Source organism: Chiloscyllium plagiosum, unplaced genomic scaffold (genome assembly GCF_037043375.1).
Source record: "Chiloscyllium plagiosum isolate Xiang-an unplaced genomic scaffold, Cpla_swu_hap1 HiC_scaffold_22, whole genome shotgun sequence".
NCBI lineage: Eukaryota > Metazoa > Chordata > Chondrichthyes > Orectolobiformes > Hemiscylliidae > Chiloscyllium > Chiloscyllium plagiosum.
Genome location: NW_028270160.1, coordinates 40,709,827 through 40,724,627, shown reverse-complemented (window position 1 = coordinate 40,724,627; position 14,801 = coordinate 40,709,827). Strand labels below are relative to the sequence as shown.

Here is a 14,801-nt window from a genome sequence, read left to right as displayed (position 1 = left end):
TGCACCAGGAATGTGTTGAATTAGCTGTTGAATGCTAAGGTAGTACCACAAAAGCTATGACAAATGCTCATACATGGTCATTTTAGCAAGGACAGTGATCTTTGTCAGCCTTGTTATTGGTGGAGAATCACCTGTAATAACTGGCTAACACTCCACATAAGTTCATACAGAAATGGTTCCCACTTCTTGTAAACTACCAAAGAAATCCAATCTCAAGAAAAGCATCTCAATAAGTTATCAGTGACAATAGTCATTAATTTGTTTCGACTCTAAATTGTGATGGGTGAGAACAAAATTAATTGAACTCATTGGGTTTTATTAACTATTTGAAGTATGCAATATTGTGCATTGCAGTAAGTTAAATAATATAACTTGAACATTTGTATATACGTAGAAGGAAAGGGTTTAATAACTCATTATTTATTTCTTGTTACAGACAGAAATAATTATAAGGTAGCATGTTTTGAACAGCATATACCAACTGAACATAACTACTGACTCAATTTGACTCTTGACAGAATATTAAATAACAATCCCCCTAATTATTGAACTTCCATTATCACCTGTAGATATTCTTCAGTGCAGTGACAGTCCATTATCATTTCTTGCTCGAAACAGCATTTTGGGAATGGATAGTAGATAAAGTTCTGGATAAAATTCCTCCAGCAATCACAATAACCTTATTTTATGAGAGATTCCCTATGATTTTTCTCCTAGCCACTGTAGATTTCAGTTCTGTGGCCTACACAAAAAGACAAAAAGAAATCTTTAAACAGATTAAAAGTTATATTCTAATGAAAGTAGTTTGTGAATTCTAAACAACTATAGTGCAATGTTACTTCTATCTATTTCCCCCTAATATTCACACTATGTATGAGTTAATGTTTCCTTCCCTATGTCATCTCTCTCAACCAGTCCCTCTCCGAAGTAAAAGTAAGCACTTGAAAATAAGTTTTCCAATCAAAATTTACTTCAACAAAGATTCAAAAATTCATACTTCAGATTGCTCTGAAGTTGTTTGGAAAAATAAGCTTAATTTCTTGTTGCAAATTTGAGGATTGACGTGTCTGAACTAACAAACATCTGGGAAGAATATCAACACATTTCCAAGACTCACCCCTCCAAGTAAGATTAAGGAACTCAAAAACCACAAAAGGCAATTTTATAAAAAAGTGCAACCTTGCTTTGCATTCCCTCTATGGTAAGTATATCATTTCTTAGGTAAGAGACTAAAACTGTGTGTAATACTCCAGGTATAGTCTCACCAAGGCCGTGTATAACTGCAGTAAGGCAGATCTACTTCAAAATTGAATACCTTTGGCAATGAAGGCCAGTACTGCTTGCCTTGTTTCATCTTACAGCCAGTGTTTGTTTTAACTACAACCAATGGAAACAAAATAAGTAGAATGAAGATGATTTGATATAATTTGACAGAAGTAGGCCTGCATAATGGGAACTGCCTGACTGAAAGCATGGCAGCTGAGCTTAAAGGAAGATTGTGCTACTTTCACAGGAGCTTTATTCAAATGCAAAAATGTCAAGTACATTACAATGGTGCTGTTTCACTGGGATTCAAATAATATGCTGTTTTATAACACTCAGTCTTTAGTTCCTATGTTTCCTTCCTCTACCAAGTGCAGTTATGAGGAACCAATAAATTTTGACGGTGCAGGTTTGAAGTAGGTTTTTCCCATTAAAAAGATACATTTTTGAGTAATAAATATATAATTAAGTCAATATATATGTTCAGGAAGAGCAAGATGTGTGTGTGTATATATACATGTACATATATTCATAGATATACACACATGTATAGAATATATATGCATGTATGTAATATATGGGCAGAATTAGTTTATTCGATATAAGCTGAGTAATGTAGATAATATGCCAGGAATAATATGTGGTTCTTCTACTTTCTTTGGTAGTCAAGAGCTCGGTCTGGTTTTCTTCTTTCTTGAAAAATAATGGTAGCAAAAACATTTCAGTAGCAAAAATATTCTAGCTACAAGCATCACCTCTACTGAAGAAAGTCAGCTAAGACAATTAATTTAATCATATGTTTTTCCCACTGTTAACAGCACTCTTGAACAAAAACAGTCCTGAATTTTGCTTCAACTGGAAGTTTTGTGTTCAAGTCTCTGTGCAGACTTCAATCACTTTTGGTGGAGATTGATGAAGTAAATTGGCTGTTTGCTTATCTAATTATTGTTTGTGGGATCTTGCTGTGAGCAAATCCAATACAACATTTACCTACAAACCCGGAAGTAAGAAGTAAGTAATGGTTAGAAGTAAGTAATTCAACCCACTGCTGTACCTGTGGAACTTGATAGAAAGTGACTCATCTGATTCCGTTTTCAGAGTCTTGATCCAAAGCTCTTTACATTATGATACTTCAAGTGCACAGGTAAGGTTTTGTTTTTAAATGTGATGAGTATTTCTGCCTCCATCATTCTTTCGGTGAATTCCAGAGCTACACCTCTCCATTGCCCTCTGGCTGAAAACATTTCTCCTCAACTCCCCTTTAACACTTCTGTCAATTACTTTAACTCTATGCCTCCGGTTACTGACCTTTCTTGAAGTAAAATAAGTCCTTCCTATCCAATTTAATTAGATCATTCATAATTACTTATACTTTAATTAAATTTCCCCTCAACCTTTTCCATCTGTTTGACTGACTTGCTTTCCTAAATGCATTTTAACTCACTGCCCACCTAACCAGTCCAGTGGTATCCTACTCCTGCAATTTACACTTTTTTTTCCTCACAGTCAATCAAATGGTCAATTTTATAACATCTCCAAACTTATGACATATGCCCCTCTAAATCATTGATATAGAAAACAAAATGCAAAGGATCGTGTTCTGGAAAACCCCAATGGAAATAACAATGCAGTTACAAAAACACTAAGAACCATTATCCTTTGTACCATGCCTCTGAGCCCATTTTGGATTCAACTCACTATTTTCCCTTGGAACTATCATGGGGTCCAATTTCACTGAGTCGTTTACAAGATAGGATACCTATCAAAGCATTGATAATGTCTATGTAGACAATATCAAACGTAGTAACCTCATTTATTGCCTTTGTATCGGTTCAAAGATTAGTCATAGCAATGACTATGTTTCAAAAGTTAGCTTGGAACAGGAATGGTATAAAAGGCACTATATGAACATACGTTCTTCCTTTATTTATAATTTTGCATATAGAAATGAGCGGAAATAAAACTGGACAGCAAAAAAATGAACTTTTAGTGTGCAATGTATGCATCTCTCTAATGTCATCAGTTATTTTGGTCAGCAGTTGCGTGTGACTTCTTTTCGCATTGCTTCTCAGTTAAAAATAAATTGCCCTATACTCTTTTCCTTTTCTATATATTGTGTGCAATCAGATTTCCTACTTTAACCTATTATTTTGCTGAAACCAAAAGCTGTGGTCTCCTTATATCAGTAAACCAAATCTTATCATTGAAATACAGCTTCCTGTCAACTGCTTAACTTTCTCTTTGGCTCTCCGAAATTTATTGCTCTCAGTACCAGAAGTTAGCCTCTCTTTAAAAGTAAAAGTACAATATTTTCCCACTAGACATTTTATAAAAAAACTTCCATGAATGCAATGAATTTTTTTCTTTCTAATTCTTAAAATCTACTCGTAAAAGCCTTGAAAGAAAGCAATAAATTAATTGGTTATAAAAATACAAAGCCATGCTAAATTTAACTTATTCAAGTAAGAATGTTTGATGAACATACAATTTCTAAATCTGCTTTTGCAGCCTCTAGTTCTTCTTGAGGGTTTCCCTTTTGTCTTTTTCTTCTTTCTCGCAGCAGTTTGATATGTTGCTGAATCCGTTCCCTCAATTCTTGATCTTTTGCTGCTCTGCAGAATAATTAATAAAAATATATTGAACTTCCAGAGAATCTCTTAATTCAAGGTTAAAACTGCTTGCTTGCTTGCTTTTCTATATATTGTGTGCAATCAGATTTCCTACTTTAACCTATTATTTTGCTGAACCCAAAAGCTGTGGACTCCTTATATCAGTAAACCAAATCTTATCATTGAAATACAGCTTCCTGTCAACTGCTTAACTTTCTCTTTGGCTTTCCGAAATGTATTGCTCTCAGTACCAGAAGTTAGCCAATACTTAACTCCTACACTTTCAGATGTAAAATCTCTATCATTACGAAATAATAAATTAGAAAATAAAAGGAAGTGATGTTATAATTGCAGTGTATGACAAAAAAAAGACTTTTCCATTAATCTGCTTTCAATATTTTCATTCCCTTAAAACCCAAATCCTTGAGAACATGACAGGTTAGGATGAAGAGTGTAGAAGTGTTGGATCACGTTAAACATACGATGCACCTTTCTTAACAATGAAATAATACACAACATAAGACATCAACTAAAGTTATCGCCATTGCTTCCTTTCCAAATCATTCTCCCAGACTAACTGAATTAAAAACAATTTTTTTTAACAAAGAGAAAATAAACATTCCATTAAAAATAAAGGCAGATCACAACAGAAGATGCTCTTCATTAAAGTCGAATAATCAAATGCTAATTTCTGCAGAAATCCTTGGAACACAACGTCCTCCTGAAACCACCATGTCATCCATCTTTTTGCTGCTTCTCATCTCTATTAGTTGTCAGCTTCTGACTAGAGCTATATTGGTGCAATGTGAGCCTAACATTAATAGTCTGAGAACTCTCTGCAGAATGTGTTACCAAGCACCCTGTTGCAGCACACACATCAGAACAATTGTTCCAGCATGTCAAATGTGTGGCCAGGAAAGTTTCTTCCTCTTTTGTAGATATTTTTTAATCAACAAGTTCCAAGTAACTCCACAGATGCCAGTATTCCATCATGAAGTCACCCCTTTATTTACACATGGAAAGTCCTTTACACTGATTCAGCCTCCTCAGAACCAACTCTCACAGTGTTTGGATGTCTGACACTCGCATTCTTATCTATCAGCCAGGGCTCCCTGATTGGACCAGATTAACAGCCCTAATCAGGGAAGTCATAGTCTATGAGGCCTACCTGGCTGCCCTCGTAACAATCGTTAAACTTTGAGTGGATGGGACTTTAACCCAGGCTTTGTGGACCATTATCACTGCACCACTCTCATCGATATTGTCTGAGTCACTTTAAAAGGAGCATTTCCTCCACAGTTCAAAAATCAATCATGTGCCATTTTTAAAAGGGTTACAGAGCAGTATGTGGCCCTGTTGTGATACTGAGGTAAAATATTACTAAAATTTACAATGAGCAAGAAATTTGCATGTCTGTGTGAAAGCAACACAAACAACTATAGATAAACCTTAGAAAATAATACTAATGAAAATAGTTGCATACCTTAGCAACAACAATTCGAGGCTTTCAATAGAAAACTATACCTCCATCTGCAATTGATTAATTAATGGAGGTCTAAAATCTACAGAGGAAAAAGCTGGACAAGGTAAAGCTATTTTATGTAGGTAACATATTTCCTTATAATAACAAAAATATCCTTTGTTGAAGAAAATACTTGCTAATTGAGGCAAATTTGTAAAACAAATTAATTACGTCTTGAAATAGAATATATAAAAAGTAGGGAAATAGATGGTGACATTGTGAAAAATGTCCATATTACAGAGGAGGAAGTGCTGGATGTCTTGAAATGGGTAAGGGTGGATAAATCCCCAGGACCTGGTCAGGTGTACCCTAGAACTCTGTGGAAAGCTAGAGAAGTGATTGCTGGGTGCCTTGCTGAGATAGTTACATCATCAATATTCACACGTGAACTTCCTGAAGACTGGAGGTTGGCTAACATGGTGCCACTGTTTAATAAAGGTAAGAAAAGCCAGGGAACTATAGATCGATGAGCCTGACATTGATGAAGGGCAAGTTGTTGGAGGGAATTCTGAGGACAGAATTTACAAGTATTTGGAAAGGCAAGAACTAATTAGAGATAGTCAGTATGGCTTTGTGCTTGGGAACTCATATCTCACAAACTGGTTTGAGTTTTTTGAAGAAGTAACAAAGAGGATTGATGAGGGTAGAGTGGTGGACATGATCTAAATGGACTTCAGTAAGGCTCATGGGAGACTGGTTAGCAAGGTTAGATCTCATGGAATATAGGGAGAACTAGCCATTTGGTTACAGAAGGTAGAAGACAGAGGGTGGTGGTGGAGGGTTGCTTTTCAAACTAGAGGCATATGTACAGTGGTGTGCCACAAGGATCAGTGCTGGGTCCACTACTTTTCATCATTTATGTAAATGATTTGGATGCAAACATAGGAGGTATATAGTACATTTGCAGATGACACCAGAATTTGAAGTGTAGAAGACAGTGAAGAAGGTTACCTCAGAGTAAAACAGGATCTGGACCAGATAGTCCAATGGACTGAATTGTGGAAGATGGAGTTTAATTTAAATAAATGTGAGGTGCTGCATTTTTGAAAAGGAAATCAGAGCAGGACTTATACACTTAATGGTAAGGTCTGAGAGAGTGTTGCTGAACAAAGAGACCTTGGAGTGCAGGTTCATAGCTCCTTGAAAGTACTGGTGCAGGTAGATAGGATAGTGAAGAAGGCATTTCATATGCTTCACTTTATTGGCCAGAGCTTTGAGTATAGGAGTTGGGAGGTCATGTTGAGGCTGTACAGGACATTGGTTAGGCCACTTTTGGAATATTGTGTGCAATTCTGGTCTCCTTCTTATTGGAAGGATATTGTGAAATTTGAAAGGGTTCAGAGAAGATTTACAAGGATGTTGCCAGGGTTTGAGGATTTGAGCTATAGGGAGATGCTGAATAGGCTGGGGCTGTTTTCCTTGGAGGGTCGGAGGCTGAGGGGTGACCTTATAGAGGTTTATAAAATCATGAGGGGCATAGAAAGGGTAAACAGACAAGGGGTGGGGAAGTCCAGACGACAGGGCATAGGGTTAGGGTGAGAGGGGAAAGATATAAAAGAGATGTAAGAGGCAACATTTTCATGCAGAGGGTGGTACGTGTATGGAATGAGCTGCCAGAGGATGTGGTAGAGGCTATGACAATTACAGCATTCAAAAGGGATCTGGATGGGTATATTAATGGGAAGGATTTGGAGGGATATCGACCAAGTGCTGGCAAATAGGATGAGATTACGTTAGGATATCTGGTCAGCATGGACGAGTTGGACTGGAAGATCTGCTTCCGTGCTGTACATCGCTATGACTCTCTGACTTTATAACAAAGGTGCTGAAAGAAGAATAAGATTAGATTAGATTCCCCTACAGTGTGGAAACAGGCCCTTCACACCAACCCTCTAAAGAGTAACCCATCCAGACCCATTTCCCTCTGACTAATGCACCTAACACTATGAGTAATTTAGCGTGGCCAATTCACTTGACTTGCACATCTTTGGACTATGGGAGAAAACCCACACAGACACAGAGAGAATGTGCGAACTCCACACAGATAGTCAGGTGAGGGTAGAATTGAACCTAGGCTCCTGGCACTGTGAGGCAGCAGTGCTAACCACTGAACCAACATGCCAGCGCTTTTCACAGCAAAGCATCTCATTTAAACTAACTAATCTAAAGGAAGTTTTGAACATTAATCTGTTAAAGAAAGTTTTGAACAACGTAAATACGAAAAGTAATTATTTAAGATAAAAAGTATGCCTTTTAATATTAATATTGTCCTAGTATTGATGAGCATTTCTGAGAATGCAATTAAAAATAATTCAGAAAACACACCTTCCTTCTTCCATTTCATTTCTGGAATGTAATCTTCGCATAGGTTCACAGGTGTGTGGCCCTTTCAAATCCCCACCTCTCACATTTTGGTAGTAGTTTGGATCTGTAGCATATGGTGCACTCTTCACTATCTAAGAACAAAATACCAACTCTCTTATTACAAAAGTAAAATACTGCAAATCTGAAACAAAACAAGAAGTAATGGAAATTCTCAACAGGTCAGGCAGAAAATGTGAATAGCAAAACAGTGATTTGAAGTTAACGATCCATCAATAAAAACTGATATATGTTGCCAAACTTCGAGCATTTTCTGTTTGCATTTCAGCTTACATTGGTAAGGTAAGGAGGTTATTATCCAGAGGATGGCATGAATTTAATTCTTACATCTGGCTGTCCAAATACCATTGATAGATTGCAAAATCTCACTGGATAGCTTTAAAAGAGTTCACATGGTCAAAGATTTCCTTTGGCTCTTATAAGCAACATTTGGAGCATGTTTTGAAATTTCTATGTCCCTCATGAGTGCATCCATATTTTTTTTTCCAAACTTGTAACAAGATGACCAATATCATTTTCAGGAGGAAACTGATTTTCGTACAGCTCAATACCACAGTATTAAACGGTATACTCTGGTGTCCAAATCTTCAAAAATTATGTTTTTTTAAACAAGCAATATCAGATTTATACGCAACTGAAAGTGGGCAAGACATCTGCCATTACAAAGTCCTGAAACATCAATGTGTCTGTTTGATGCACCCAATTTATAGATTCATAGCATCATGGAGCACTGAAACAGACCTTTCGGCCCAACTCGTCCATGCTGATCAGTTTTTCAAGTAAACTAGTCTCATTTGCCTGCATTTGACCTATATCCCTCTCAACATTTCCAATCCATGTACCTGTCCAAATGGTTTTTAAATGTGGTTATTGCAACTACCTCTACCAATTGTTTTGGCAACCTTTGTTGTCCCTCAGATCCCTTTTAAATTTTTCCCCCTTCACCTTAAACCTCTGCCCTTTAGTTTTAGACCCCTCTATCCTGGAGAAAAGATTAGATTAGATTAGATTAGATTAGATTACTTACAGTGTGGAAACAGGCCCTTCGGCCCAACAAGTCCACACCGCCCCGCCGAAGCGCAACCCACCCATACCCCCTACATTTACCCTTTACCTAACACTACGGGCAATTTAGCATGGCCAATTCACCTGACCTGCACATCTTTGGACTGTGGGAGGAAACCGGAGTACCCGGAGGAAACCCACGCAGACACGGGGAGAACGTGCAAACTCCACACAGTCAGTCACCTGAGGCGGGAATTGAACCCAGGTCTCTGGAGCTGTGAGGCAGCAGTGCTAACCACTGTGCCACCGTGCCGCCCAAAAGACTTTGGCTGTTCCCCTTATCTATGCCCCTCTTGATTTTATAAACGTCTATAAGGTCACCCCTCAGCCTTCTATACTCCAGGAATAAAAGTCTCAGCCCCATTAACCTCTCTTTATAACTCAGACCCTCCAGTCTCAGTAACACTGTAAATTGGTTTTTGCACCTTTTCCAATATAATAACATCCTTTTTATTGAAGGGTGTCAGAATTGAAGGTTTTGTAGCAAATGAAGATGCAAAATTCCCATGGCCTGATTTAGACCATCACCTTTTCATGACAATCCTCATAGCGTCCAACCTCCCGATTGATCAGTGGTCCCTTTTGGATCAATAAGTAAGCTTCCATTAGCTGAAGCTTTTTGCATCATCTCTAGCTCCTTTCTTCCCAATCCTATGTATTTCTGGTAAGATTGCTTGCCTCATGTTTCTGCCACTTGCCAGAAGCATATTCTTTGAAGTTTCACATATTCAAGTCATGAGTGGACAATCACATGCCTGAGATACATAAGTTCCCAATAGGTAGTCTATTTGTGCCCCAACCAAAACATGTTAGACACCAAACTATTCGTGAGCTTTATTGTCTATCAATCTACTTTAACAGTTTTATTAATATTGTTAATAAACTCAACAAACATCAAAATAGTTTGGAATTTAAATCTGTAACTGAATTTTTGACATAATCATATACATAAGACAACTGTCACTAAAAATGAAGACATTTTCAACATCCAATGTTGTTTCTTGTCTAATATTCACCAAAGTAACCACAATCATAGGTGCAGCCTGCAATTTTTCCACAATTAACTTATTTCAAAAAGCATCAATGATTTGTTTGATTTATCTCCAAATCATAATGGTCAAACTCAGACAGGAACTTTTGCCTTTATGAATACCTAAATAGAGGTTTCTATTTTGGGAATGTTTACGTATAGATTTTACTGTTAAATGCTGATATGGGGGGATGGATATAGGATGGCAAGCTGTAAACAATTTAAATCTTTTCAACATATTAAGTGGTTTATAAGGTCACTCCTATCTTTACACTTTTTTTTCTGGAAACAGCAGGTGCAAGATGATGATCATCATTGTACTGCAGTCTCTTAGGATTAGGTAATGACATTTCGGTACAAATACGCAGACTTTGTTCCAGGCCAATTTGTGGCATTTGTATCATGACTGGCCATTGATGTGACCCAATCTATGAAACATCTTAGCTTGTATTGGTAGGATTGTGAATGGTTTGATGCTGTTTATAGGTTGTTGCATTTACTTAACAACCTGAGTTAACAATTGAATTTACATGTGGGTATGTTGTGCTCTTGAGTTTCATACATTAGGGAGTGTTATATTTCAAATTAATTAAATAATAGAATTGCTGATTACTTTGCATGTAAACTATACATTTTTGTCTGTAACAATATGTGGCAGTTGTAAAACACTTCAGCACTTGATAACCTCCATCAATTGGTTATTTAGTTTGTTGGCATAGCTTTGCACAGTTACATAAAGTCTGTTTTTCAAAAAAGAAATTCCTGATAAGCCTGTAAACATTAAATATAATTATACTTGTGTGCATGTTACTTTCAACAATTTGGGAGCAATTAGAACCCTATGAATTCTGGAAATATGTCAATGGTTTACTCAAAATGGATATTAAATGTCAAAATAAAAATGCAATTGATTACAAAGCTTTATGCATAACATTGGTTTATGGAGTAATACATTCAGCTAACTAACACAACCTGTTTTTTAATCTAAAATTTACATTCCTAGAGGTGTGGCTGAATGGGAAAGATCAAATTGTGGGGTCATAGTTCTTTTATCTCTGAGACCTGGGATTCAACACTCGTTCAGGTTGAAATTTTGAAGGTGACATCTCTATCAAATTGTAGTCATACTGACTGATATAAAGTATTACATCGAGGTCTTCTGTGATGTAATTATTGGCTCTCTGTAGGATCAACTCAGGTGGTCTTATTCCTTCGACATTTTTCCCTGTGGCTTTCCTCTTATTTCCTAGACAGTTCTCTAATTTCTTTTCAAGGACCTCGGTTGAGTTTGCCTCTGCCCCACTCTCAAGTGGTGTCTTCCATATCCTAGCTCCAAGTTGCATTAAAGGATTTTTCTCATGTCCCCATTGAGCCTTTTGCCTTTGATCTTAAATTAGTGTCTATGACCTTCCTGTCAAGGGAACAACTTTTCTCCCCATCTCCTTGGCCAGATACTTCATGATTTTTAAGACATGTTTAACATTAACTTTCAACCTCTTTTGCTTTAAGGAGAACAACCTCAGTTATTCTCTTTCTTCTGTGAAAATGAGGCTCCTAATCCCTGGCACTACCCTTGTAAATCTTTTCTGCACCCACTCGTAATACTTTTGTGTTGTTCTTAAAATGTGGTGTCAGAACTGAACACAATAATTTTTAATTCTAATCTTATATTCGTTTCGCCTTGCTTTATAAAGTCCAAGATCCTATCTGCTGGATTATCCACGTTCTTATCTTGCCTTGCTACGTTTAGTGATTTGCATCCATATGCCTTCAGGTGCTCCATTTCTGGATCCCCGCTTTGAACTGTATCCTTCTTTATATTTCTCTCCCCATTCTTACTCGCAAAATTATCATTTCACTGCTCTCTACATTAAATTTCTGTTCATGGCACCAGCCTACATCTTTTAAAAATATAACACAATTTCCCTCACAGTTCAGACACTCAAACATTTCATCTTTGCAGATTTTGAAATTGTGCTCTGCACACCTAATTTTGAATTATTAACAGCTATTACCTGGCCTGGACTACAGGTGGCTCCAGACTCACAGCCATGTGGTTAACTCTTAACTTTCCTCTAAATGGCCCTAGTAAGCCACTCAGATCAAGGGGATGGCAATAATTGCTGGCCAAGCCAATGATGCCCACATCCCATAAACAAATAAAAAAATTGCATTGTATAATTTGAACTGAGGGGTATCAGTTTTACTTTATTGTACATGACATGACATGATCCTGTTTACCATAGGGTAGATATTCCAAGTACCCTCTTGTTTAAGGTATGAGACTTGCTTTTCATAGTGGACCAAGTACTTCAACAAGGTCAACATCCTTGAAAATCTAAGCTGGTCAATTGCTCTGTCATAACTATATTGAGAACATACCAAAGTACAAGTGCATCTACTTTGATAATGTTAAATAAAATTATTTTGGAAGTGATAGTAGAATTTTTTTTTAAAATTGCCAGTACCTTGTTCCTTTCTGTTGCAGACCTTTGCTTTATTTCTATTTCTTTCTGCTCTTGCATTAACTTAGCTTGTTCTCTCCATTCTCTCAATGCTCGCTGGTCTCTGTAAATAAGTGCAATTCTGTTTACTCCTATCAATGATAAATTCAAAATAAAACAAAGGCAAATTCAAGTAAGGTGATAAATGATATTGAATTGGAACACTGAACACAGGTTGACTGAGATTTTAGCTTGACATGGAATCAGAATTAAAAATCACACAACACCAGGACCACCACAGCTACCTGGTGAAAGAGCAACGCTCCGAAAGCTAGTGCTTCCAAATAGACCTGTTGGACTATAACCTGGTGTTGTGTGATTTTTAACTTTGTTCATCCCAGTCCAACACTGGCTTCTCCATACCATGGAATCAGAAGGAATATTAATATAAATTACAATAGCAACAAGTTCATGGCTAAAGGGCAGATTTTTTTTGCTACTGAGACAGGTAGCTTTTTTCCTGAATCAGTAGATTTGCCTTGGATTAAAGGAGTCCAATGTGTGAAAACTTCATTCCAGTCAGCTGAATGTATAACAGAGTGAGACTTGCTAGTCTCAGAGACAAAAGAAAACGCAGATGCGGGAATCCAAGGTTTGCCAATAGGAGGCTAGAAGAACACAGCATGCCAGACAGCATCAGGAGGTGGAGAAATCGACGTTTCAGGTTTAACCCTTCTTCAGGACTAGAAGTGGGGTGTAAGGGGAGCAGAGATAAAGGAGAGGAGTGTGGGTGGGCGGTGGAGTGGGGTGGGGTGGTGAGGTAAGGATAGGTGAAAACAGGTAGACAGTATAACCTGGTTGGTCGATGGGCTTAATGAATCCAATTGGTAGCTGGAAAGAAGGATTATTAGAGGAAGGGAAGGGTGGGGGAGGGCTGGAAAGGGAGTCAGGGAATGGGAGGGGAGGTTATTTGAAATATTGGGGATAAAGAAGACATCCATTGAGAAATACACTTTGAAAAAATCTGTCATTTCAAACACCTTATAAATACGTCAGATAGAGTAATTATAGCAGCAGTAACAGTAGCTTTCCCCACTTCATCTCTCTTAATAATGTCCACATAGTTACACACATTGATAAAATGGACCACAGATCAAATAACTTATTATAATCTTATAAAGTTTTCAATCATATAATGTAAACAATCCACATCAGTTTGTTTAGATAGATCCATCTGAGCTAGTGCATTTGAGAAACGTGGAGGTCAGTTAACCCTTTCAAATGAACCCAGGTGGGGAACCAAATGGTTGGCTATCTCTTTCTGCCAAAATAATTCCCAAACCAAAGAGGAGACATGGACGTGGCATGAGGTTGGGAGTGGGGGAAGTAGTGGCATGGTTACATTTAAATGTACCTTTCAATCATTTTCTTAATCTATGCTATGATTCATAAATCTTAACAGGAATAGTGAACCATAAATCATCCAGATGTTGTGGCGTTCTACAAAAGTTGCAGGGAACCATGAGCTTGGTCAGTTGTGCAGGATGGTGGTTATGACATGCAACCATATCTATCACTGGTGAGAATAGCTGTACTCTGAATGGGGACAGGATTCACAATATTGCACCCCACTGATGATTTCCAAATGGTTCCAGGGATGGCTTGACTCCATTGAAGTCCAAACAGAAATGCTCTACTGTACAATTGATTTAAATACAAATTGTATTATGCAGAGACTCACGTGGAAATAAGTTAGCACCTTTATACATAACATTTAGGATACATAAAACTGAGCACTTCTCAAACATTTTCAGACAATTGTGTTCTGGAACTTTGAAAATTATAAGACATTCATAGTGTCATGAATAATTGGCTATGCTCAATGCTTTTTGATGAAACGATTGAACCTCAGAGTGAATTAAAACATCTGACGAATGGGCATTTATTGTATTGAAAACTTTATTTAGTTTCAAATTAGCTAAACTCCTTGATGCGTGGAACCAGCATTTGAAAACAAATCTTGTCCCCAGCTGTATCATACATTGATTTTTGTTCTGCCAAATTTACTTCAGTTACAATAATTTTTAAGGTTTCAGCAACATTTCTGATTTGCATTTGTGTTTGGGCAGCTGCACGTCAGTTCTGAGCCTCACCTTCACACAGTTAGTCTAAATGCCTTTCAACCTGTCAACAACCAGATCACAAACTGCTTATAATACCATGAGAGGTGATGAGCAAAATCCGAATGAAAATGCATCTTTCAAGTTAGCAAAATCATATGGTATAAGCTATTTAAGGACCTAAAAAAATCTTTACAGAATTGTGAACATGGAATATCAGGGTAGTGGAATGATGGGGTAGTATGAAAGGGAGATACAGAGCTCTCAGCCTGAGATGGGAGTGAAGCAGAAAGGGAGACAGAAAATGCAGAAGGGTTACTGTGAAATAAAAATGAGGTACAGTTAGCTCAGCTTCTATCTCCTCCC

The 14,801-nt window shown here is 37.3% G+C and overlaps 1 protein-coding gene across 3 annotated transcripts in view; it reads right to left on the bottom strand.

The window, feature by feature from the left end:
* Positions 1-397: 397 nt before the first annotated feature.
* The window catches only part of LOC122561386 (leucine-rich repeat-containing protein 27-like), a 73,223-nt gene continuing 58,819 nt past the window's right edge, over positions 398-14,801 (bottom strand). For 2 of the 3 annotated variants that reach the window (XM_043713150.2, XM_087998982.1), the window contains 4 exons: positions 12,340-12,439; positions 7,720-7,850; positions 3,749-3,875; positions 398-742 (listed from right to left, as the gene is read on the bottom strand). In XM_043713150.2, the coding sequence (XP_043569085.2) occupies positions 686-742; positions 3,749-3,875; positions 7,720-7,850; positions 12,340-12,439 (415 nt within the window). In that variant the 3' untranslated portion in view covers positions 398-685. The remainder of the gene's footprint in view (positions 743-3,748; positions 3,876-7,719; positions 7,851-12,339; positions 12,440-14,801) is intronic. The other variant, XM_087998980.1, reaches the window with a different exon arrangement.